We start from the raw sequence: 26,876 nt of genomic DNA, 5'->3' as shown, positions 1-26,876 counted from the left end.
AGATATTCCGCTATTTGATTTCGCATTTAATTATGAGTTGACAACCAATGCTTAATAATGACTTGTGATTTTAGTATTTAAAGTTCTAAAATTGTTTTAGAGACTTGTGTATTTTGTACTTCATTTTAATTACTTAGGGAAGTTGAGATGATCTCTTAGTTCACATTGGAACACAGACGCTAGGTGGCATGAACCACTTTAGTTGTTTTCGCATTTTAGATTTCAAGTTGATAAGTTTGATAATCTATATCTTGTCGCGTTGAATTGGAGGTTCCAATTATGTTAAATTGTATCATTTAGTTGTTTTCGCATTTTCGATTTCAAGTTGATAACTTTAAAAATCTAGATCTTTTTGTGTTATATCGTATGCTCCTATACTGTTTAATTGCATAAATATTGTGATTTATGCTAGAAATGTTTTAAGGTAGCTTAGGATGCTCCTTTATTTTTACTTTGGACATAGACGTTAAATGGAATGAACCACATGGATTGATTCTTATCAACTTGTAAAAATTTTAGGTCTACGCATGTTCATTCCCTACGAGTAATGTAAGTTACTCACCCCACTGAATGCGGTTTGTCTCAAGTAAGAAGACGTGGTTTCCAGATGAACAATATCCCTAGGTTGTCTTATTAATTTAAAGTACTCTTGATATATTTTTACTCACATGCAAGTGTTAGCATATTAAAGTTTTACTTATAAAGTTGTAATACTTAATTAGGTTCAATATGTCGCTTTTGCCTTATGTTATATAAAGTGTACTTAGATATACTCTTTGAAATTTATTTGACATGTATGTAATGAGGCCAAGGGCCATTTACTTTTAAGTTACTTTTTTAAAGTATTTTTGGTTTCATGTATAATTATTGAAAAATGAAGAAATTGGAAGTCCTAAGTTGTCATTTTCAATTTAGAGCATGTAAAGTGTGCCTTAGCATACTCATTAGGACTCTTTTAATATGTTTGAGGTGTGGCCAAGAGCCAAACGCCTTTTCGTTTTCATCTATGTATTTTGATTTCAAGTTTTACTTTTAAAAGTCATTTTAGGCAAATTTTAGATTTGATAGGTTGTATTTTGCATCGGGCATATTTAGGGGCCGTAAACTATTCCTACGCACTTAAAATCACTTATTACGTTTGCATGCACAATTGTTTTAACACACAACTTCATATTCGACCAATTGAACACTTGAAGCAAATTTCATTTTTTAGGTTTTTTGTCAAAACTGAGCATAAGAGTATTTTGGGGATTTCACATCAAAAATAATTTTTTCTTTTGACATGGTTGGTTAGAAAACATGATTTTAAGGGTATTTCTTCTTTATGTTTTTTCAAAAAATGTCATTAAAGGGTCCGAAATAGCTCACTGTTCTGGAATTTTAGCAAAAATCATTTGTTGTCAACCAATGCCTTGGCCGAGTGCACAACGAGCGCGCGGCACGCATGTAGGGCTCCCTTGTTGCCCTCTTGGCCTCGTCGACTCCGATCTTCGTTTTGACCTCATTTCTTCATCCGGATTCCAAATCAAGAGATTCTTGAGTTTAACTTTATTAATTTTTCGTTGTCTATCTAACGGTGTGCTCGGTAGCAACCACATCTTTTTAGAAATGACCGTTTTGCCCCTAGGACTAAACTTGTCCGTTTTTAAAACGTCACTTCCGCTTTGTTTTCTTTTGAATCCCGTGGCTTCATAGGAAGTCATGCTTGTGTCTTAAGGATGACCTACATCTCTCAAGACTTTGTTTCCAAGTGAAAAGACCATTTTTCCCTTGAGGCCATATTTGGTCTATTTTCAACCCTAACTTTCGTTTTTATTCTCGTTGAATTCCATAACCTCATGGAAAGTTACTTTGGCGTCTTAGAGACATGTTGTATTTCTAGAGACCTTGATTTTTATTTTCGCTTCCACATTCGAGATTCGTTATCCGATCAAATTTCGGGTCATCACAGGACGCACTGGCTTGAAAAACCAAGGCCATCACATATTATAATTTCTTTTAGCGGTTTATTTATTTATTCATTTTAATTCAATTTGTATTATGTGCTTGTTAATATTAATTGTTTTTATTTCCCTTAATTTTTTAGTGTGAACTTGATCAACTCATGTCTCTGAAATTAGGGATATCACATTTTTTGTTGGAGGCTTACAATAATTGTTTAGGATAAAATATATTACTGTCAAGAAAAAATTAATCTAAAAATTAAAGTAAATTTAAGAAATATTTTCACCAAACGTCTTTTTCTTATGAATTTCTTCAAACAAAATTTTTTTTACAAATACCTTGCAACAAAGGACTTTGATGAAAACTCCTCCAAATTTGGGCCTTAATGTTTCAAGGCTCTTAAAAGTAAACATGTCAATGGAGCAAATTTTAATACGAATTTGATAACCATTGGATAATCTGATAATGATTTGAATACAATAACTTGATAACTTAACAAATCGAATTTAAATTTAAGATTAATCCAATCCGATTAAGTAATATATTATTATATTTATATTTTATATATTATTGTATATCATTATCAACCCTCTAATATGTTTAGATTAAATAAATAAAATAAAACTAATCACAATGTTATATTTACAAAGTTTCGGTGTTCTCAACTACAAATAGTAATTCTCCTAGTATATACCATTACACATGTTTCTTCAACACACCCAAATGAACGTTTGAGACCAAGGGAAAAAGGATCTGTTCGATCGATATAGCTAGAACTTGCACAAACCTCGGCGTAATGAGTATTCTGTCTCCCTTTCCTTCTCTTCTTCGTTGGCTTCTCTTTCGCAACACATTTATTTCATATTTATTTTTTCTCTCTTTATTTTTCTTTTTTCTAATTTTGTTGTGATTTTAATTCTTACAAAAAACTGATTTTATTTAATTGTACAAATTTGGTGTATAGTTTCTAATAAATCATTTGGTTGATTTATTCAAAAGTGTAGTGTTTTAAGTTGATTAAGTAAAATTCCTTGAAATTCTCCAATCCAGTCCATATCGGATCCAGTAAAAAGTAAACTGTAGGCTTGTGCATAAAGTGACACCAAATTAAAGAAATCCTTTTTTTTTTTTTGGTGGTTTTTTTTTTTTGTTTTTTTCCCACTCATACATGCCCATGCCCATTTTACTCTTTTAGAGACTCAAGCCTTCCCAGCCACTAAGTTAAATATTATTGAATCCCCTATTAGGCTTAACGCATTCTTCAATCAATGATGCACAAGTGTGTGAAAGTGAAAAAAATTGTACGCTTATGTCATAAACATCACTAGTTTAGAGTATTTCAAATTTGTTATTTCAGCATTTTTCAACATTTTTAAGAGTCACGCCAATTTTTTGTACTCTCTAAATTTTAGCTATCACAAGTGTTCCAAAGTTTTTGCTCTCAAAAAATTGAAATATTTTAATATTTTTAATAAATTATTATTATTATTATAAACTTTTTCCTAACTGCTATAAGGTTATATCATACAAAGACTATTAAACAATATAATACTATATGAATATTTTTTTAATAAAATACCATTATTAAAATCAACTAGTAAAAAATAACAACCATATGACACTTTTTTGCTTTCTTTTAAAGAACAATCATATGGCACAATCATATACAATAATTTTTTTCTATTTTTTTCTATTTAAAAAGCACTTTGTTCAATTATGTTGAGGAAAAAAAAAACACCAAAAAACAGGTTTCTGGAATATTTTTTCCAACCAAACATGCTCTTAACCCAATTTTGGGCTAAGGGCTACACTGATTTGGGCTAAAAGCAAGTATAAAAAATCAGGCGGGCCAGCACAAGGCAGGCTTGCGATTGCCAACTGGGTCGTCATTTTTGCGACTCTTTCTGCAATCCACATTTTTGGACCCATTAATTGGAGACTCCATTGGACTACTTGCATCGCTAAATTGGGCCCAAAATCTCTAAAACCTGCACCATTGGACTTGCTCTTTTATGGGTATAAATATTTGCTATTTCTATCAGAGGGAGAAGCGTATGACAAAACCAACCCAAAATCAAAAGAAATTTCTAGATAGAAATTATAACAAAATCAGAAGAAATCTTTTGATTAAATTAAGAAGATAAAATTAACTGCACCAATTAAAGTGCATCATCATTTATTGTCCAAAAAAAAAAAAGAAGTACAACCACCGAAGCAAGATACAACTACATGGTATACACATCTATTCCCAAATACCAACTTCCATGAACCCATCTTCAGTAGCACAGCCCCTAAACATCCCATTTGTGTTGAACCCATAAGCCACTTCACCACTATTGGACACCGCAATCAACCCAGCAAACCCTTTGTCTAGTCTCTTGTTTATCACAAAGTCCACGGCCTCTTGAAGGCCCAAGCCCTTGTATTCCATCACAGCCGCCACCTCCCGAGCCAAGGTCCCCCTTATGATTGCCTCACCCTCTCCAGTGCATGAGACCCCACAGAGATCACACGCATAGGTCCCAGCTCCGATCAATGGAGAATCACCAATTCGACCCATCATCTTGTTCATGAGCCCACCGGTGGAAGTGGCTGCCGCGCACCGGCCCTGGCCGTCCACCACCACACACCCGACTGTCTCGGGCGCGTACACGCTGATTGGCAGCCCGTTCATGTGTAATGGGCTATCAACTGCAGCACTGCACTTGTCCATCCCGGTGAGTGGGATCCTATAATCAAACTGCGCCCACAAACTACAAAGTTACAAAATAGCTCCACATTTATATATAATCATAGTAATGTTACACAAAACCAATTAAAAAAAAAAAGGCCTCTTTGAGATATGACAAAATCCATTGTCACGCTTCAAATTTTAATGATATTTAAAACTTCAAATTTGACCTCGTTAATTCTTAACCAAATCAAAGTACTTGGAAAAGTAATTATTCCACCCTTTTCAAATCACTTTTTTACTTAATTGAAATTGAATTGATTTTTTATTTTTTTTAAAAAAATTAATTTATAATTATTACTCCCTATCCCAAAATAATATATAACAAAACTATGTTCCAAGACCTGAGACTCAACCCAAAAGAGACATTTATTTCTAGACATAGAATAATAATGATAAAGAGTGCCATGTTGCATCTCTTATTGACTGAAAAATCAATTAAAGAAGTAATTAATGGTCTTTTTCTATTTTATTGGAACTATGGAATTTCAACTTTTAGGATCAAATTACCCTTTTATATTTATTCTTTCTCTGTTATATCCTACTTGTAGGTGTACACATATATAATCTTGATTCTTTCTTTACTTGCATACATTTTTCTTTCCTCTCTGTTTTTTTTTTAAAATTGTTTTTAATTATTTATATACTCGGTTTCTCACTGCTTCTCCCCTCTATTTTCTAGATCCATATTAGAGAGAGAGAAAAAAAAAAAAAAAAAAAAATCTTATGTAAATTGATTGTTTCTTTCCTTTCCTTTTCTTTTCTTTTTTTTTTTTTAATTATTTCCTTTTCTTTGTTCACACACATATATAGTAATTTCCTATATTATGAATAGATTAGAAAATCATACTTCTCTTGTTTCACATATTAACTAAAACTCAAATTTTATAATATTACTTTAATTAAAAAATGCATCAAGGTGAACATATAAAGTTAAAATATATGTAACAAATATAGGAAAGAAATAGGAAATAATATAAAATGGTAATTTAGTCTTATAAGTTGAAATTTCAAAGTTCCAATAAAATAGGAATAGAAACAAACATTAATTATATCTTATATAATTGATTTTTTAATTAATAAGAGATGTAACTGTGAATGAACAGTCGCGCAAGCGAGTATAAAGTACTCCTCATAATGTATAATAGTGAGTTACTTGTGGACCCCACTAATCATAGTGATATGATTATCAATTGTGCCTGGTCCCTATTTTTTTCTGGTAAGTTTGTGTTGAAAATTTGGCACAAATAGAATTTTTTTAATAAAATATAATATGTGAGTTACCATGATGGTGTTTGCTTCCTTTGCCAATTTGAGCATGCCTACGTTGTCCTCCGTGATGAAGTACTCATTGTCCACCATTTCAACACCCTAAAGAAAGGGATTTTAAAATATTAAAAAAAAAAAAAAAAAAAAAATACTTATTTAATTTTACACGTGTCAAATTAAAAGGCATATCATTAAAATGTCATACATAATCTAATATGGACAGTTACAGTGTGGCAAAGAGGTAAATTTACCTGTCGCTTAGCGAAATCTTCGGCTCCAGAGAAGGCCAGATAGGAATGCGGGGATTTCTCCATGACGAGTCGGGCGAGTGAGATCGGGTTTTTCACTGTTGAAATGCCCGAAACGGCTCCGCATCGTCTCCCGGGCCCATCCATGATGCTGGCCTCCATCTCCACCGTTCCTTTCTCAGTTAGAGCAGATCCACGGCCAGAATTAAACAGAGGATCCGATTCCAATTCCCTTACCTATGTACAGTATCAAAACAAAAATTAGTAAACAAAACAAGTCAGTGGATCCACAAAACACGACGTTATACTTGCGAATCCTTAACCAAGTGTTTTTATGAACATGTATATATATGTATATGTGCACACATATATAGTGACAAAAATTGAATGAATACAAACAAAAGGAAAAACAAGCCATGCAAATGAAGTTGCTAAATCATTATTTTCTGATTACCCAGATAAAGATGAAAATGGTAAAATTTCATTATTTTCCGATGGTTTCTCGGGAAACAAACAAGAACTGAATCATCAATGCAAAACAAATTTGGACATAAGAGGAAATTTTCTGGAAAAGGCAAATGGGCAAATGGGTATGAGAGGAAAAAAAAACACACACACACATATATATATGTGTGTGTATATATAGGGAGGGAGAGAAAGGAACATACAACGAGTTCGACGACATCAATGGCGGGGAGGGAAGAGCGAAGAGCAGAGATGCCAAGATTAAGGCATCGAGTGAGGAGTTGTTTGGCTTCCTCTTGACGCTCCGGTGGGAGGTTAGGGTCCACACCGGCGCCGCCGTGCACCGCTATAGCCCAACCAGCCATCTCTCTCTCTCTTCTTTCTCGCTCTTACTTTGGCTGTGTATGTTATGAAGACTGGCTGCACATGCACATGACTATTGGGTGGAGGGTTCGTTAAATAGAGGCGTTTCGCGGATTTCAAATACCTATTAATTAGACTTAATGATAGATTTTGGATTCCGTGTATTTGTTCGAACTGGCCATTACCTGTCGATTGGGAATTATAGGGGTACATGGCTCTCTCTCTAAGCACGAGTTACCAGAAGTTTCGTGCCGTGATTCATTTTGATCTACAAAAAGATTCCGTATGAATTTACCATATTGTCCCTACTCAATTGATTGTGACCACAGAAGATTCCATTTGTATTTACCATTTTGCCCCTTTACAAGCTATTTTTTCCCAAACATTTTGAATTGTTAACCTGGTATAGTCTTACACTTGTTCGGGTCAGATGGACATTTGAAATGTTAACCTGGTCTAGTCTTCTGTTCGGGTCAAATGAGCTACTACCCTGTTTGTATTTAAGAAATACTAGTACTTAATTAGAAGGAAAATAGTTTATTTTTAAGTCATTAAGAACACCAAATATTTAATCTCATGTGAAATTACTAGATCTTTTCGTATTTAATATAGGGCTATTTCCATAAAATTTTCATTACTTTTAAATTTTAATCATAAACTCTTAAGTTGTTTCAGAAAACTCCTACACTTTAAAAAGTAATCAAATTGCCCAAATATTCATATCCGATCCGTTAACCCAGTCGTGAAATGACAAATTTAACCTTACTATTTAATGTTAAATTTAAAACTAAAAATTGTTATTTTTAAATTACAAAAATAATTTTAAAAAATGAATGAGTTTGATAGGGAGAGGAATAAGATAATTAAAGGGTATTTTTGTAATTAAAATTTTTTATTTTTAGTTTTAAATTTAGCATTAAATAGTAAGGTTAAATTTATTATTTCACAGCCTATTAACGGGTCAGATGAGAATATTGCGGCAATTTGATCAATTTTTAAATTGTATGAAATTTTCTAAAATAGGGTGAGAGTTTATGATCAAATTTTGAAAGTAATGAAAGTTTTATACAATTAGCCTTTTAATATATTATGTTTAACTTGAAATTTCAAGGAAATATAAAAATGTCATAAATGTTTTAATTTAATGGATTGTGCAAATATAGAGATGTAAGAAAATTAAAATCCGTCCACGCATACCATCTCAACAATACAAGAGCAACCCCAGTAAAATAAATATGTTTTAATAAATAATTAATTAAGAACACTTTTTATAAACATTTTTAAAGTTTTAGTTTAAAAGATAATGTTTTAACTGTACAGATGAGATGAGTCAATAAATTACATAATATAAAAGGTATTTAATGTTATACCTGTATAGATATGTAAGAAAAGTTAAACATAATTAATACATTAAATAAATAGGTGAGCTGAGGCAACTTTTTTTAGGCATCTTCTCTTTTATTGAAAGCCTTAGGCGGCCGCCTTTAATTGCATGCCTTCACTTTGAGGCGATCTGTCCTCACATATCATTACTCCATTCGGACTAAAAAAACTATATTCCTAATTTTTTATATAAAAAAAATTGCAAATTTTGTCATTTATATATTATAATATTCTTTTTTTTTTTTCTATTATTATTCTCACCTTGAGATTCGATAAAGATTAAAAAAGTTATAAAATTTGTTGCAAGTTGTTTTTCTTTAGATTAAAGTAAGGTAAGATGTATTAAGGAAATAGTAATATTTTTGGGTAAAAGTGTAACAAGGAAATTAAATACTTATTTCAAGAAATGCCAGCGGGATTCTCGCCCATGTCTTTGCTGATTCTAAGTTGCAATTGAATCTCTTAGTTTGGAATTCTGTTAATTAATCATTAATTTTGGCAATAATAATATTCTATCACTCATTTTTACTTATTATGTGTACATGACTTTTATTATTTGATTATACGGTGAATTGTTTGAGGACAATTATGAATTCCTTTGAAATTGTGGTTAAAATTAAAAAATATATACTTTTATCAGTAGAGCTATCAAAAAATTGCTTTCAGTAAAAAAAAATATTTTAGTTTTTGATAACACTTTATAATAGGTACTTTTCACAATTAAATTATTTTTAATTTATTTGATAATAATATATTTTTTAATGTTTCTAATTTTACAATAATATCGTTTAATAAGATGTTATCATATTTGATTATAGTAACTTTATTAAGGAATGAGTCTGCCTTTATAAAAAATAAAAAGAATAAGATTATTTACCTAAAATATGCAACCTCTACACAGAAGATAACTTTGAAAGTTTCAAATTTTAGCTTCATTTAAAAGGTTTATTGAGTTGCAATTTTTTAAAATAAAAACGTTTTTAAGTAGTAGAGTAAATTTACATAGACTCTATGTGTAGCTTGAAATATTAAGTGCTTATTTTGGTTCAATATTCTATTTGAAATAATATGAAATTTTGGTTGTTTGACATTTTAAAAAAAATAAATGAGTTGAAAAGACTTATTTTGAAATAACAATATAATTCTAAAATTCATTTTTTTTCTTTCATATTTGTTGAAATATATTTTTAAAAATTGAACAAATAGATTCGAGTTCATAATTTTCTTATGATTTCTGCGGAATCTTGATTTTCTTATGATTGCTTCGGAATCTTTGATTTTTCTAGTAGTTTTCTTGGAATCTTTGAAATCTATTATAAATAATTGATATTTCGATCACTTGTATATGATATTTCGGTCACCTGTATATAAAATAATAGTGGGGGGTAAAGCAAAGTTAAGCACAGTCTCCAAACGTCTTGGAGATCTGTGCCATCTTCACAAATGCCACATCATTGATTCTCGGGAATCTTCTGGTGGAATAAATAAAAATTATTTCGTGGTTCCTTGCATTACTATTTTTAAAATTGGATTTCACAATGTGATTGTCCATGCTTGGATGCATTGAATTTGTTTTTTTTTTTTTTTTTAGATATATTTGTTTGTATAGGAGTCCGTTCTTTATGTTATTATTATAAATTTCAATACCTTTATTTAATTCTGTGGGATGATTAACTCTCAAATGCAGTAAATACTTTAATGTTTTGCAGAAAATCTAAAGAACACTTTAATGTTTTTCTGAAAATCTAAAGGAAAGATACTCTTCGAAATCTAAAGCTACTTTGTATTATAAAGTACTATTAATTTCTACGCGTAGATTATTAAGTTGACAAAACATCTTCTCTTCCATGTCTCTACTTTTTTTTCTTTTTTTCTTTTTTTCTTTTTTTCTTCTTTTTGTTTAACAAGAATGGTAATTTTGCAAGGAAACTGTTTCATTTATAAATCTGATGTGATAATTTAGTTAAAAATTAAGGAAATAATATTCAAAGTTCATTTTTCTTGTACTATACTTGAATTTTTTAATAAATTAAATGAAAAAATTATTTCTCAAGGTGGAGTGTGTGAATACTTTTTAAAATTTTTGTGAAGTATGAATGTATTTCTGAATAACAATAATGTTATTTTAAAGAAAAAAACAAATTGAGTGCAAATGGAATGTGAATATTATTACTTCTCAAAATTAATGATAATAATTTTTTCTTTAGAATTGAATCATTGTGCATGTAACAAACTTATGATATAATCTTGATACAAGGCGGCTTGATGCAGTTTGAGGCATAAAGCAGAATCAAATTATTAAAAAAAAAAAAAAAATTCCCTCCTTAACTTGCAATATGCTCAAGAAAATATAAAAATATTTTTTTTAGGTTTTTTAACTTAACATATAGTGATTTAATTTTTGTTGAAAATTTATGCGAAAGATATTCAACAAATTACAAAGTAAATTTTTTTAGTTTTGACATGCAAGAGAATTTAAAAATTACGAGTATAGAAGGTATGAAATTGTTTGGGAGAAAAAAACTGACTTTATTTAAAGAAACTTGTAATGACTAATAGGATGGTAGTTGTATTTACTTGATAATTAATACAACACATAAAACATAAATACATAAATATATATATAGAAGAAATTGGACAAGACTGCCTATTCACCAGTGAGTAGGAATGTTGTGGTCCAATCATAAATATACAAAAAAATCGTAATTATAAAATTAAAAAAGTTATGAATAAGGACAATAACTTTTTGTGAAACAATAACGGAGAATAGAGATAACCTACTTATCGGTGAATAGACAAGTCTAGTCAGATGATTTGTATTGACAATACAAGAGTATGTGTATTTATTTGATAATTAATATAATACACGAGGTATAATTAATTCATTAAAAGATATTATGAGATATTGGCCTCTTCTTCTATTGGATGCTTTAGGTAACCGTGTTAATTGACTTATAGTTGAGCCACCCTTAACTTAATTGTGAAATCGTGTTTGGATAGATATTCCTTCCAAATATTTCACCTGGGATGTAACAAGAAGGCAGTCGGACTAAGGATAATTATGTCTCCTCCTAATATTTCACCACGGATGTAACAGAGAAGGTAATGGAATAGTCTCAGACTGAAGAATTACCAAATACTCACCTATAAAAAGGAGGCCGCCAGGGACAACATAAATTAAAAATAAAATCATTTCTTTGTTATGCAATGATTCAACTACTAACTTGACTGTCGAACTTAGCATTCTCGATGCTTTTAAACATCTCGATAACAAGACAACTGATACAGAAGCTTCGACTGATAAAATAGGTAAAACGGTAACCAAATTAATGATAATTACATCTCCTCTTACTGTTTCTCCTAGGATGTAACGGAGCAGGTAAAGGAAGGAGTGTCAGACTTTAAACACAATTACCAAATACTTTCCTAAAAAAATGAGGTCTAGTTGTACAAAGTCATTTTTTTCGTAATGCAATGGTTCATCATGTCATTAAAGGACATAATTATTTCACATTGATAAATAGATCTAACTAACAGGACTCTCCAACCCAAAAACAAACCAAAAAAAAAAATGAAAAGAAATGAAAAAGTAGTATAATCTAAATTATAGTTGCTTAATTTTATTAATTAAAATATTTGATTTTTGAAGAAAAAAAAAAATTTTATTATATAATCAAGACATTGTAAAACCTATAGGCATATAAAGTTAAAGATGATTTGACTCCGTTAATGTTATTATTATAATTATTTTAGGCCTCCAAATCATCACTAGTGTTACCAAGAAATAAGTCAAGATTTATCAGCTAATGGTTTTTCTCAATAGTGGAATCCACAGAATCATCGCGGAATCACACATTCATGTTGGTGGAATCTATAAAAATCTACTTCCTTAATTGTTGGATGAATGTAAGCATATTCATGGTAGGACCGGACAATACATTGCACATGGACTCCCAATGCTTGGTCTTTTTCTCCAAGTAAACCAACAGACCAAAAAAAAAGGGGGGTGAAAAAGAGGAGCGGGAATGGACCCGATGGCTTGTCTCGGGGGACCCACCCATCTGTCTTTTTTCCCGGGAAATTAAGATTGCATAAGCTAGGTGGCTGAGAAAATAGAAAATTACATGAGATGGGTCAAACCAAACCCTAGATTCTGGAGGCTGATTAATGAATACATTATCTTATAATGCCACTGATAAGGATGGTGATTGGCTAGTTGGATTTGGTTAGGACAATGACTAAGAGCCCAGAAAGCTCGCCTTGGATGGGCACTGAACAAATTCAAATTGAGATGGTACTAGCGTAATTTAATATGCTAGTTGAGATTAATACACATGCCTAATAAATAATTACACGTCATCAACAATGTCATTGTGTACATTGTACGCACTGCTGTGTGTTTTGGGTTCTCAACTTTGACTTGTGCCCCTTGGGAGTCTGATGGGACACATGACCACTCTGGGGGAGGTTTGGTTACGATGATAATGTTGGATACCACATGGATTTATGACTCCGCACTTCAATTTCTATATGCTGTGCACCGGAAATAGTGAGAATCAAAATGGTGTCATTCTCACTGCTATTTGTGCGCGCTAAAAAATATGAGTGATTAGAAAAGATTTATGATTTCTAATTGCTCTACATGTTTTTGCATTTCGGTATAAAAATAGGTTCAATTGTAAGTATCTTTAGGTCTTTAATCATGCAAGTGAGCTTATAACTTTTGATTAATGACCATTGTGGGAGATGTTTGGTTACAATGATAATGTTATACCACATAAATTTATGATTCGGCACTTTAATTTTTATCCGTAGTGCACTGAAAACAGTAAGAATCAAATTAATGTCATTCTCACTATTAGTTGTACCTAAATTGCCCTATATGCTTTTGCATTTCAGTATATAGACAAATTCAGCTGTAAGTATCTTTCCGTCTTTAATCATACAAAGTGCACTGGAAACAGTAAGAATCAAAATAATGTCATTCCCACTATTATTTGTACCTAAATTGCCCTATATGCTTTTGCATTTCAGTATACAAATAAGTTCAGCTGTAAGTATCTTTCCGTCTTTAATCATACAAGTGACCTGATAAATGTTTGATTAATGCATGTGGCTCATTGCTTAATTCTTACATATGCTTCCTTCACATATATATATATATATTTTAAAATCATTATCCAGTATAATTTTCTATAATCCATCATGATGAGGAGGTGATTGTATACAAATCTAGACCATTACTTGTATAAAATGACTAGGGTGGGAGTTCAAAATGGGACTCTTCATACTTAGCGACTAAAGCACTTGCCAATAAACCGATCCTTATATTAAAAAAAAAAAATTATTTTACTAATACATTAATACACTATAAAATATATTTGGGATCATTAATTATTTGGTACAATGTTAAAATGACAAGAGTTACACCTCAAATTCACATCTCTAACATCATTAACTTTGTAGCTCCATTCGGATAAATATTTAATTTTATAGAATAAAAGAAAATTAATATCACACGTGAAAAATTATATGTTTGTCTCACGCATTGAGAATGAGGTCCACCATTTGTTATGGGTTATAACACTCTTTAACTTTGTTAGTAGGGGCGGAGGCAGGGGGAGGCCAGCAGGGGCCATGGCCCCTCCCCAAAATTATTATTAACTTTTATTAATATTACCTAAAACGAAAAATTGTATAGATAAATGCATACTTGCCCTTCCAGAATATTTTCTAACCATAAATGGTTTCTAACTTTTTATTAAAATATACGACTTTCTTATAATTTTTTTTTTCTTAACTATTTTAATATTATATTAAACTAAGCCTAATTGCTATAATAGATAATATATTCACTTTCCTTTAGGGTTGAAAGTTTTTAAAATTTTGACTTAAATGTTTTACTCTCTATTTTTTGTATTTGTTATAGAAGTTTGATAAAATAAAAAAAAAGCTTCTTTAAATAACTAATTGATTGATTAATTTTAGGTTAATTAGTTATATGATGGTCAAGTTATCAATCGATAATATATGAATTTTATTGTCTCAAAGATAATTATTTGATCTTTTGTAGTAGTTATTGGTCTTTTTTGTTAGTTTTTGTACATATTTATGTCATTTTTGACTGGAAATAGGCTTTTTTTTTTTCTTTTTTTTTTTTTATACACAAATAGGCGGTTTGATAAATTTTTGTATGACTATAATAGATAATATGGGCTTTGGTTGATTTGAGCCCCAAAAAAAAATAATAATAAATAAATAACTTATTAGAGGTAATTTTAGCCCAACTAAAAAAATAAAATAAAATAAAATTTAGTAGTACTAGCTCACCCCATAATAGATTAACCTACCTCATTATGCAATTCTTGATCCGCCCTTAAATATATATATTTAGACAATCTACGGAGGAGATACGTGTTAATTATGAACAGTGCTATACAATATTGTATAGCACTGTTCATAATTAACTAAAAATTCCCCCCCCCCCCCCCCCCGCGTTTGTTAGAGAATGGACTCAAATCAACTTGTATTGTATAGCACTGTTCATAATTAACACGTATCTCCTCTGAAGATTGTCTAAATAACATAGACAATATTCCTTTTTTGTTTCAAATATAACACTATCTCTCCCGTTAGTGTTGACTTTGACTCGAATGTGTTAAATAAATATTATAAACATTGCACTTTTATTGTCCACTAACATAAAATATCTATTTCTTTATGAACAAAATAGCATTTTCAAACTTTTTAAGAGCATTTTCGGGTCTTAAGTAAATATTAAGCATTAATCAGCACACAAGAGTATTAGATTTTAAGGTTAAATGTTGTGATACCCCCTTCAGGTTTGTCTTTATTACTCATAGATTAAACTAGTGAAAAACAAGGCCTAAACCTCCCATTAAGTTTGGTTAATTTTGCCCAGACACCCCTTTAGTTAATTAACTAATTAAAAATATATATAATGCCAAAACTACCCTTGACTAGTGAAAATGAGATGTATGAGGCCATAAATGAGTTTGAGATGAACTAGATTATAGATGACATGGACTTTGACTTTTTTGTTTCATTTTCATTAAGATGGGTGGTTAATTGAGGCATATATTAAGCATTTTGTGAAATTATATTAATATATTGTTGGATGTTTAATTGAGGCATATGATTGGTAAAAAGCTAATTATATGCTTTATGCTAACTAATGTTTTAGTGTTTCCAATCAATTCAATTCATAAAATGAAAGAAGGCAGAAGAACAGGAAAAAAGGAAGAACAAATAAATAGAGAAAAAAAAAATGACATCATATTATGAACATTATATAAAGTATATTAAGTAATCATATTGCAGTCGATTTATATTGTTAGTTTAATTCAAAATCAATTTTATAATAATTTCATTGGATTGAATTAAAAATATATATGTTCATAATATTAATCAATTTTATAATAATTTTGTTGGATTGATTTAAAGAAGAAACCCGGAACTAAACTAGATTTTTTTTTTTTTTTTCCTAATTGTGTACTCACACACACATGCCTCCAGGGAAGCTCGAATCTCAGACCTCTCTTTGAGAAGTAGGAGCTTGGTACAGCTAGTCCACTAGCTTGTTGGTGAACCAAACTAGATTGGGAATACTATTGGTAAATATATATGCTTTATGTGACTATTAAGATATAACAACCCTTATACTAATATGATATGAAATAATTAACAATATGCTAAGAAATGATTAATTAAATATGCAACTATATATTTAATTAAATATGCAAAATAAAGCAATAAATTAATAAATAGTAAATAAAGAACCTGGACCGAGGTTAATATTGAATAGTATGTCCTTAAGACAGATTCGTCCCGTTATGGTGCTAACGGACTCAGTGGCGTCTATCTCTCAGGATACAACGGTCTACATCCACTAGTAGCAGCACTACAAACTCGTGGATACAGCGAACCTCCTCGTGTAATACTCTCTCTGACTCAAAAATGCATCTATATACCATATAAATGCTGAATTGGGTATAATCCGAACCAAATGGTTCGGACCAATCTTAATATGGTTCGATGAAATTGGATTAGGGCCTAAGTGGCTCGGACCACTTAACCTATGGTTTGAACCCACTTGGGTTGGGTTCAAGTCTAGAGAGGGAAATATAAGAAGAAAAAAAAAATGAATGATTTGCAATGATCCAAAGGGGGGTATTTATAGGCAACAAGGTGCCTTTTCGGGTGGGTGTGTCCCTTCATCATTGGACACAACCATATATATATGTGTGTCTCTTCACACTGGACACATCCACTCCAATTGGTTGCAATGGTTCACATGGTGTCTATTCACCAATAAACACATCCACTCCAATAGGTTGCAATGGTTCACATGAATAGTTATGTCTGTTGGTTTTGAGTTGCAACCATTTAGAAACAGATGCAACTCTTTGAAAAACGGATGCAACCCTTTGGAAAAAAACTAACTTTTAATTTAAATTCAAAAACCAACTTCCCATTTAAATAAGCCCAGCCCAAAATTAAAAATCCAATCCAAGATTCCATTTAGTAAAAAGAATAATTGGACTTTACAATTAGGCCCAAGCCAAGCCCAAGCCCAAGCCCAAGCCCAAATTTAGCCTATTTAAATTTCAATTAGTTTCAACATTTTTTTCATGCGGGACAAACACTTCCGACATTTTGCATATTCATTTAGGCTTATCAAAACACCACACGTTGGAGCTAATTTCTCATTCACTCGGAAACGGATTTGAGAAAGTAAATATACCACGTTTATCTCCTTGCGGAGAGAAACGCGCTAATCTAGAGATCTACAAAAAATTATTAGCGGAATCTATTCCAAATCTCATGCAAAGTTTATGTTTTTAATGCCCCCGTTTCCAATAATCCCCCACATGAATGAAAATTTGGGTAAAATGCAAAAGATGATCATGCATACACTAAAGAGAGTATAGTCAGAAAGTTACTGCATCAGGATAGGTAGCTTTTGGCTTTGAACCTTCCTTAGTGTATTGTTATCGGATTTACTAGATAACTAGTGAACGCGATGGCTTGAATTGTTCAGCCGTTTGTGTAAACCATGACAATAACAAACACACAGTACCTTTCATCACAAAGTTGGTTCTCATTGTTGTGTTCATTTTGGCCTTGAACAACTCTTAGTATTCAATGAGTGCTCCAGAAAACTTAGCCATTATAGTTCTCATAGAAGTGGCCCCACTTCACACTCATATAGATGACTTCTTATTAAGAGTATCCTACCATACCCCACTTAAATTTTCAAGGTATAAGAGTCATTAAAAGCATAACTTATCCTAATCCTCGCTGTAGGTAGCACTGTCTCATCATAGAAATGGGCAGAAGATTTATATCTTCCCAGTGTTTCTAGTGAGTCACTCAGAATTTTTGTTGTCCCTTTGAACCTAGATCTTATGATCTCCAGTCAACTAGGTTGGGTTTCCATTAAGGTGACTCGTTACCTTTCGGCTTTCAATCCCATTCCCCTCAATGATCTGTACAATTGCTCTCTAGTACAACCCTCAATTTTATATGTGACCACAATGTTGTGTTTAGAAATATTACACTATTCAGAAATTTCTCCAGGTGATAGCAACTGCATACTTTGTGCCCTAAAATTGTTTATTGTTAGCAATACCATTTTCTTTAGTGGCACAGGTGTAGACTTACTTTAAAATGTTCTCTAGGTGAAGTCTATTGACTTTCCAATTTAATTTATTCAAAGTTTCTAACTTTAAGTTATATATTAAGAATATACAACTACACTTTAAATATAAAAGACATATCCACTCTTGGATTTGAAGTATTTAATATCCCATATCCAGATTGCATCACTGTTACACCTTCAATTTAGTGAGATACCTCGATCTATGCAATATTGGATTTAGGGTGTATCTCAACTACCCAATATATTGTTTTTCAGTGATCCAATCCTGGATTGAAAATGTGCAACTAAACACAGTTATTAAGATGCCTTGCAATCTTAACCAATGATATACTTTGACTAGTATTTATATTTGAGATTTACATATACAAAAGTTAGTTAGGCTTTTATTATCATAACTAGTATTATCTCAATCTCACTCTATTGAGAATATACTATGTTATCATATGTTAAATCTTTCATATCAAATATACTAATTAGTATATCATTAATTTTTTTTAAGGCGTACAATGACTTAGATATCACATTTATGTCATTGTCTTGGTACTAGCTTTAATCCACTCAAGGGCTTATAGGCTTGCACACTTTACTCTTCAACTAGAACAAATAACTCAATTTTTCCGCTGGAAAAAGAACTCTTCTAGTTGTTCCATAATATTTTCCTCACAGGAAACAACATGCACTATTGTTATAATACTATAAATGATTTTTGGTTTTATCCAAAATCTCTTAGGATTAAGAACCCTACATTTATAAGTATTTCTTATCTGGTGAGGTAACTCATAGCAAATTTTAACAACGGACAATATCCCCCCACAACTTTAGGATAATCCTGAAATTTTATATATGATATATTTCTTATGGTTTTCCAACTTTTGAAATACCATATATTAAATATTTCACCTCATCTATTTTTCCAAGGTTCTATATTTACTTCTCAACAAGGTTGTATAACAGTCTCTAGTACATATGTATTCACTTTATCTTTAGCTTGTTCTTATAATATGTTACTGACGTAACTGTGAATTAATGCTAGAGATATTAATTACAATGGGCTTTAATTAATATTTGCTTCTACATTTCTTGTATTTATGAATTGAGTTATTCATGTTTAGGTTCATGTTAAGTCAGTTATATTAACATGTCATAACCTTTCATGTGTCACACATCACATAACTTAATCATTTAAGCAAATAATTATCTTATTATTTAAGCTTTGGATACAATTATCACAGAGTGAGCACTCACTTCTCAGCTATAGTTCATAGTTAAAAGTGAGTTCATAACTATCATTACTAACTTAGATTAAGTACATTCTTCTCATATATCACTATTAGGTTATGATGAACACTCACTTCTCAGCTATTACTGCTAGCTTGAAGTTAAGTTTGTTTAGCTATCAATTCTAGTAGCTCATAACTTTAGTACACACTTATCTAAGTAGTCTATCTTAGTAGTAGAGTAATTTGTTTTGAAGAATATTCTTCAAAAACTACTACTTTACAAGTAGTATTATTCCCTCCTATATGGACAGATATGATGTATAGCTCAAATAGCTTATGGCTAAAATCGCTACTCATCACTATCATATTTTTTACTATCAAGTTGAAAGTTAGAACCAACTAACAATTTTTATCTTCCTTTTAGGTTCTGTGCACCTCATTAATCATTTTAGCTTATAGCTAAGCTAACTAGTTTGTAACTCAATAACATTTTAGCTTTTAGTTAAATTGTACATTAGAGCTTATGATACCCCTCGGATCCGAGACAAGGGTTGATCAGGCCTAGGCCCAAACCCGAGCGATATCAAACAATTAATACTTTAAAACGAACACGGAATATAAAATGAAATAAGATTAAATATTAAAAGCTGAAAGAAAATAAATATAAATCCTTTAAAAAATTAAATACTGAAAATCTGACAATCCAAACCTCCATAAGTTTAACAACTCGGGAATTCAACTCTAGTAGACCCTTAATAAAAATCCAAACTGAAATAAAACACCTGAAAGAACATCTTCATATAAGCTATGGAGAGAAATCCTATGTCGTCGATAGAGTGAGTAGAAACCTTTACTCAGCACGAATACGTCTAAGTCTGGAACTGTCGTGTACCTGAAAAATAGAAGTGGGTCAGGCCCACGCGCAAGTTCTATACTACTACAATCCAAACAGAGGCCTGATACGCATGTACACCCTAAACAATTCAACAATAGCTAATAGTCTGTAAATATATATATAGTCATACTAAAAGACTCTCACTGGACTACAGGCCTGTCTCAACCTGAATAGAGGTAATATGCTAAAAAGGACACGAAGTGAGCATGTGTACCTAAACCTAAACAAGGTACACCTCTAACCATCGTATCCAGCTATACATCCCAATGCATATACACTTCCTAACCGTCGATCCTAAGACTCAGGCTCATATCGAGGTACCATAACAATATATTTAAAATCCATCCTGAATCCTAGTAGTACCGCTCAACTAGTCGTTGCCATGACATTACAATCAATAGGACTTAACTTTTAATTAATCCAATTCTTAATCCAGAGTAAGTAGGTTTTGGTATTTTGGAACCAAACCGTCCCTAGTATACCACCGTCCCATATCGGTGTATACTATCCAATCATCCAGCAGTTGATAATATTAACAATTAAAGTAAACATCAACTAAATCCATATCTCCATCACTGATACTAACAGGCATAGTGTAAGCATCAATAAACAGAATCAACTATATACATAAACATGTTCAGTTTTATATCCATCCTTGATACTAACAGTCATAATGTAAACATCAAGAAACATAGTCACAGTATATATATAAACCTACCCAGTTTAGGTTGTTTCAAAAAATCTGATATAATGATAAGATTACTTCAAATTATCATCCAACACTCAGCAGTTGATATTACAGACATTTAGAATAAACATCAACAAGTCCATTCCTCCAACAGTTGATACTAACAGTAATAGTGCAAGCATCAAGACAGAACTACAGTATGTATATATACATGTTTAGTTTTGGTTGTTTCACAAAATCCAATTAATGTTAAATTTAAAACTAAATATTGTTCAACACTAACACATCCTACACATGTATAATTCAGATACATGATCATGGTATATGGTGAAGCATGATTTAATTATACTATCTGTCTTAGGAGATTACAGATCACCGAGAATTTAACCAGTTTAATTCTTCTGACTCCAACCACAGTGTGATATTTTGGTTACAACGTATATTGTTCAAATGACAACCATAATTAGATTATTAACATGCCTTCTAAAGTCTTAGAATTGTCTCTAAGCATCATCCATACACCTTACTCACAGTCCTAAACTCAACTGAAAACACAGAGAACCAACCACTGCAACTAAAACTGACTGAAAACGAAAAAAAAATAAAAATTACATCAAGGAGACGTCTCCCAAAAGTGGAGCCGCCTCCTTTAGGACTTGGAGCCAGCTCCCACACTTGGGAGCCGCCTCTAACTCAAAAGGAGCTGGCTCTCTCCAAGGGAGAGCCGGCTATCTCCCTCTCTTGCCTCGTCTCTTCGTTTTCCCTCTTCTTTAGAATCCTTCTGCAACTATAAGCCCTATGCTATGGTTTCCAGAAGATGTAACTCAATCCCAGTAGGTTCCCCAGTCCATGCTTAAGTCTTTAATACATTCCATACATAGGTTTAAAAAGAGAAATAAGCAAACAAGTAACACGGTTTAACAGGTTTAGCAAGCAAGCAAACATACTGTGATAATCCAATATTTTTAGCATAAACATATAACATTTTTATTGATTAAATCAATCCTAGAATTATTTAGAAATACAAAAAACACGAAGCCTAAGGGAGAGAGTAAGGATAAAACTTGCCTTACACCGACGTCCGTCTAAAATCTCCGGCGAATCCTCTATTTCTTCACTTGGTTGTTTCCCCCATACGTCTCCAAAATTTCTGTGTCTTATTATGGCGTACTATACTTCTAAAACCCTAGGCAGACACCATAGATAAGTATTTATAAGCCACAATAATCCTAGGCTCCCTTAAACCCTAATTGGATTTACTTGGCCTATAAAGAAATCTAGGTTAAAACTTATGTCGGCTACTTATGTGTATACTATAAATACAACCAATCCTAACAGTTACGTTAACAACAAAATAAATTACATTTAATTAAATAAATTTATAACATTAAATCAATACTTAACACAATTAATTAAAACAAAAATAATTAAATAACAATTAACATAATAATACAATTAAAGCAATAATTAAAACCATTAAATAAAAACAACTAATTAAATCAATGAAACAAACACAAATACATTTAAACAATTAAAAATTAAAATTTAAATAATAAAATAAATACCAGAACTATCCTTTTGAAAATTGAAATTTAAACAATAAATTAAATATCAGAACTATCCTTTTGAAACTAGGGGTATTACAGAGCTAAATAGCTTAATTTAGCTTGTCTCGGTGTACTTGCTTAGTATATCCATAATATTTTCTATCAAAATCTTTCGAGTTATTGAAAAATCTTCTCTTATTCAGCCTATTTACAGCTATACGTGTATTAAACACTAGTATAGATCTTTTTCCTTTGACTATCGGGAGAATTGACATAATTGGACTAGTCAATTTTTGTTTGTTGTATTACATACACAAACCAGTCATGAATTCATATAAATTCAATAATATCACATATTAAATAAATTATGTTGTAAATTTGAATTACAATGCACATTAAGTAATTTAATTACATAGTTCAATATTATAGTATCAAATAAAAGTAAACATTTATAAAAATAATATTGAACTTGCATAACAATATAGTTTTATATTATATCACATGATTAATTATATCACATAATTAATTTAAGAAAAAAGCTTTGTGGCTCATTCTCCAATAACACATGCAAGAAAACCAAGACTAAAAGTTTTAGACGTTCTACCCTTCTTGTTACATCTAAGCTTATCCTTATTTTTATGTATGCACAAGAAAATGATATGCAATACTGTTATGAGCATAACCTATCAAATGTTTTATGTAACGATTCGCTCCACCACATGGTATGATATTATCTGCTTTGGACCTGAGCCCGCATGATTTTATTCTTGAGTTTTATCCCAGAAGGCCTCGTACCAATTGGAGATAACACTACCACATAAAAGCACTTCACATTTTCCTTCCCTAAGTGATGTGGGACTGTACACCTATAGTTCGCCCAGTGTGGTAGCCCGTTGGTGCCTCTTACACTCACCCACGGCACACCCACCCACAAGGTTGCCACATTTTGGGTTCTATTTTAACTTTCTTAAGAATGGGAACTGCAACCTTAAATAGACACCCCCACATTTTTAAAAATTTATAGGAATGTTTTTAACATTTTCATAATTCATATGGTGTCACATTTGTTTTCTTTTGAGGTATTTTATTGAAAATATAATTTGCGGAAAGCAAAAATTCCCCTCACAAATTCTGAGTTAAACCAGAACATATCAAAATAGCATTCATCATTTCTTAATACTTTGATCTTTTTGACAAATTGATTCTCAACCTCTTTTTGTAATGTTTAAACATTTCTAAGGTTTCATCTTTACTTCGTAGCAAATATACATAACAGTATCTTGTGCAACCATTGATAAAAGTAACGAAGTACCTTTTTCCACCTCTTGTTGATACAAATTTATAATATACTACATTATATTACAAAATTAAAATAATTCAACCAATATTGAATTATTTATTCTACTTATATTACATGCTTCAATTTCATATAATATTGAACACATCAATATTTAGCATTTTATCATATAATAATCTATATAATATTATTTTATTATATTTCAATTATTAGTATAATCTCTACTTATTTATATCTTAAATAGAAACATATAATAAAATCTACGCAACGTACGAATCTGTCTTAAGATTGTTGATAAATATATATGCTTCATGTGATTTTTAAGATATAACAACCCTTATACTAATATGATATGAGATAATTAACAATATGTTAAGAAATGATTAATTAAATATGCTATATATTTAATTAAATATACAAAATAAAGCAAGAAATTAATAAATAGTAAATAAAGAACCTGGACCAAGTCTAGTATTGAATACTATATCCTTAAGACAGATTCACCTCGCTATGGTGCTAACGGACTCAGTGACGTCTATCTCTCAGGATACAACGGTTTACATCCACTAATAGTAGCACTACAAACTAGTGGATATGGTGAACCTCCTCCGTGTAATACTCTCTCTGACTCAAAAATGCATCTATACTATATAAATACTGAATTGGGTGTAATCCGAACCAAATGATTTGGACCAATCTTAATATGGCTCAATGAAATTGGATTAGGATCTAAGTGGCTCAGACCACTTAACCTATGGTTTGAACCCACTTGGGTTGGGTTCAAGTCTAGAGAGGGAGATAAAAGAAAAAAAAAAAAAAATGAACGATTTGCAAATGATCCAAATGGGGTATTTATAGGCAATAAGGTGCCTTTTCGGGTGGGTGTGTCTCTTCATCATTGGACACAACTATATATATATGTGTGTCTCTTCACACTGGACACATCCACTCCAATTGGTTGCAATGGTTCACATGGTGTCTGTTCACCAATAGACACATCTACTCCAATAGGTTGCAATAGTTCACATGAATAGTTATGTCCGTTGGTTTTGAGTTGCAACTATTTAAAAACAGATGCAACTCTTTGAAAAACAGATGCAACCCTTTAGAAATAAATGTAACCCTTTGAAAAAAAAAAACTAACTTTTAATTTAAATTTAAAAACCAACCACCTATTTAAATAAGCCCAACCCAAAATTAAAGGCTAAATCCAAGATTCCATTTAGTAAAAAGAATAATTGGACTTTACAATTAGGCCCAAGCCCAAGCCCAAATTTGGCTTATTTAAATTTCAATTGGTTTCAACATTTTTTCCATAAGGGACAAATACTTATCACATTTTGCATACCCATTTAGGCTTATCAAAACACCACACTTTGGAGCTAATTTCTCATTCACCCGGAAACGGATTTGAGAAAGTAAATATACCACGTTTATCTCCTTGCGGAGAGAAATGCGCTCGTCTAGAGATCCGTAAAAAATTATTAGCGAAATCTATTTCAAATCTCATGCAAAGTTTATGTTTTTAATGCCCACGTTTCCAACAAATACTAGATGTTATTTTTTGGATTTTTCATGCGATGCCCAATTATGGGTGTATTCCATATTCTTACACATGATACATGCACTTTTTTGATTCATGACTTATGCCTAAATTAAAATGATATATTTAAGTTAATTTAGGTTGATATTTGTGTCCAAATTAAACAAATTAAAATGACTTAATTTGGGGAACGATAGTTTTGACATTATATTTTTTTTAATTTGTTGACTTTTGACTTTTCTAACTAACAACTAAAAGAATAGGTCAAGGCAAAGTTAACGTTGGAGGGAGGTTTAGGCTTTTTTTTTCACTAGTTTAATCTGTGAGAATAAAGACAAACCTAAGGGAGTGTTAAGCATTTAACCCTAAACTCTATGATAAGAAATGTCACTGTTATTCAGACCTAAACCATTCCTCTTTTCAATGCACTTTTTTTTTTTTTTAATATTCATAATTTATCCTCATTGCCTTTAAATTATAGAAATAATTAAAAAGCCTAAACCTGAGGGGAAGTGTTTGAAACTAGAGAAAAGTTATCTATTAAATAGGAGAAAAACTTGGCCGGTACAACGGGCACATTTGGACCGAACTTACGAAGACGTGTATTACATGTGCCTCAATGGACGGTAAGATGAGAATTTTATTCCTTTAATTATTCAACTTAGGATTTAGGTACATTGTGATTATTGTGCACTCACTCAAAAAAGCATCATAAAGTGGTAGGTGTGAAAAGATTCATCATCTATTCCTTCGACTTAGGTACATTCTGATTATTCGATCTGCACTCAACAAAAGTGGTACACATATGTTCACGAGTAACATTTTAATTCACGCACATCCCCTTCAAAATCGACCATAGTATGTCATTTTGATGAAACGTTGTCCACTGTATCATAGTCCTAGTCACTGTTTGGACAAAGACAATAGTTGATCCTAACCAGTTACTACCGCATAATTTCAGTACACATTGTCACTCAATAAATGAACATTCAAGAAGGCGTATGGTGTTCGCACTCCAATTGCCTAATTTTAGTACATTATATGGAGAATGACACACAACGCACATCCAAACAAGCCCCAACTAGGGCAATGCTGCATATGTGCAGTGTGCAGAAGCCCAAAAATTGGGTGGTGGGGGGGGGAGGGTTGGGTAAAAAAAGTTAGAGAGGGAAAGAGGTAGTGCGTGCGTGTGTGTGAGAGAGAGTGTGAGAGGGAGGGTGTATTGACAGGGGTCAATTCCATCCAATATCACGGTGGAATCTTTGAAGATACTATAGGCCCACGAGTGTGACATTAGTGCGTTTTAGAGGATTCGAATCACATGCTTATTTTGTCTCAATGTTTTTCACGCTTTCTTGTTTGTCTTTTGATATGAGATTCATCTTTTCTTTTTTTTTTTTTTTTTTTTGAAATTTGAATCTAATACTTCAAATTTAATTTTTTCTTTTGTCTCAAAATAGTTGTCTCTTGAGAATTTAAAGTCAAATTTTAAGAATTGTTTCAAACTTCAAATTTTAAAAACTAAAACCGAATAACTAATTTAGAAGTTATATTGATTTGAAAATGTTTTTACAAACTTCATATAAACAAAAAATTTCTCC

At 31.4% G+C, this 26,876-nt stretch overlaps 1 protein-coding gene across 1 annotated transcript; it reads right to left on the bottom strand.

Annotated features, from left to right (window-relative positions):
- Positions 1–4,085: 4,085 nt before the first annotated feature.
- On the bottom strand, positions 4,086–7,105 carry LOC132278828 (probable isoaspartyl peptidase/L-asparaginase 2). The gene is made up of 4 exons (XM_059780727.1): positions 6,861–7,105; positions 6,196–6,429; positions 5,960–6,046; positions 4,086–4,684 (listed from the first exon to the last, which is right to left on the bottom strand). Exons 1-4 carry the CDS (start codon positions 7,020–7,022, stop codon positions 4,187–4,189), a joined length of 981 nt encoding a protein of 326 aa, XP_059636710.1. The 5' UTR covers positions 7,023–7,105; the 3' UTR covers positions 4,086–4,186.
- Positions 7,106–26,876: the final 19,771 nt, after the last annotated feature.

Source organism: Cornus florida, unplaced genomic scaffold, assembly GCF_030987335.1.
Source record: "Cornus florida cultivar Cherokee Brave unplaced genomic scaffold, ASM3098733v1 CherokeeBrave_3.0.0_Hap2_Chr10, whole genome shotgun sequence".
NCBI lineage: Eukaryota > Viridiplantae > Streptophyta > Magnoliopsida > Cornales > Cornaceae > Cornus > Cornus florida.
The sequence above is the reverse complement of the archived record's forward strand: the minus strand, read 5'-3'. Positions and strand labels throughout refer to the sequence as shown.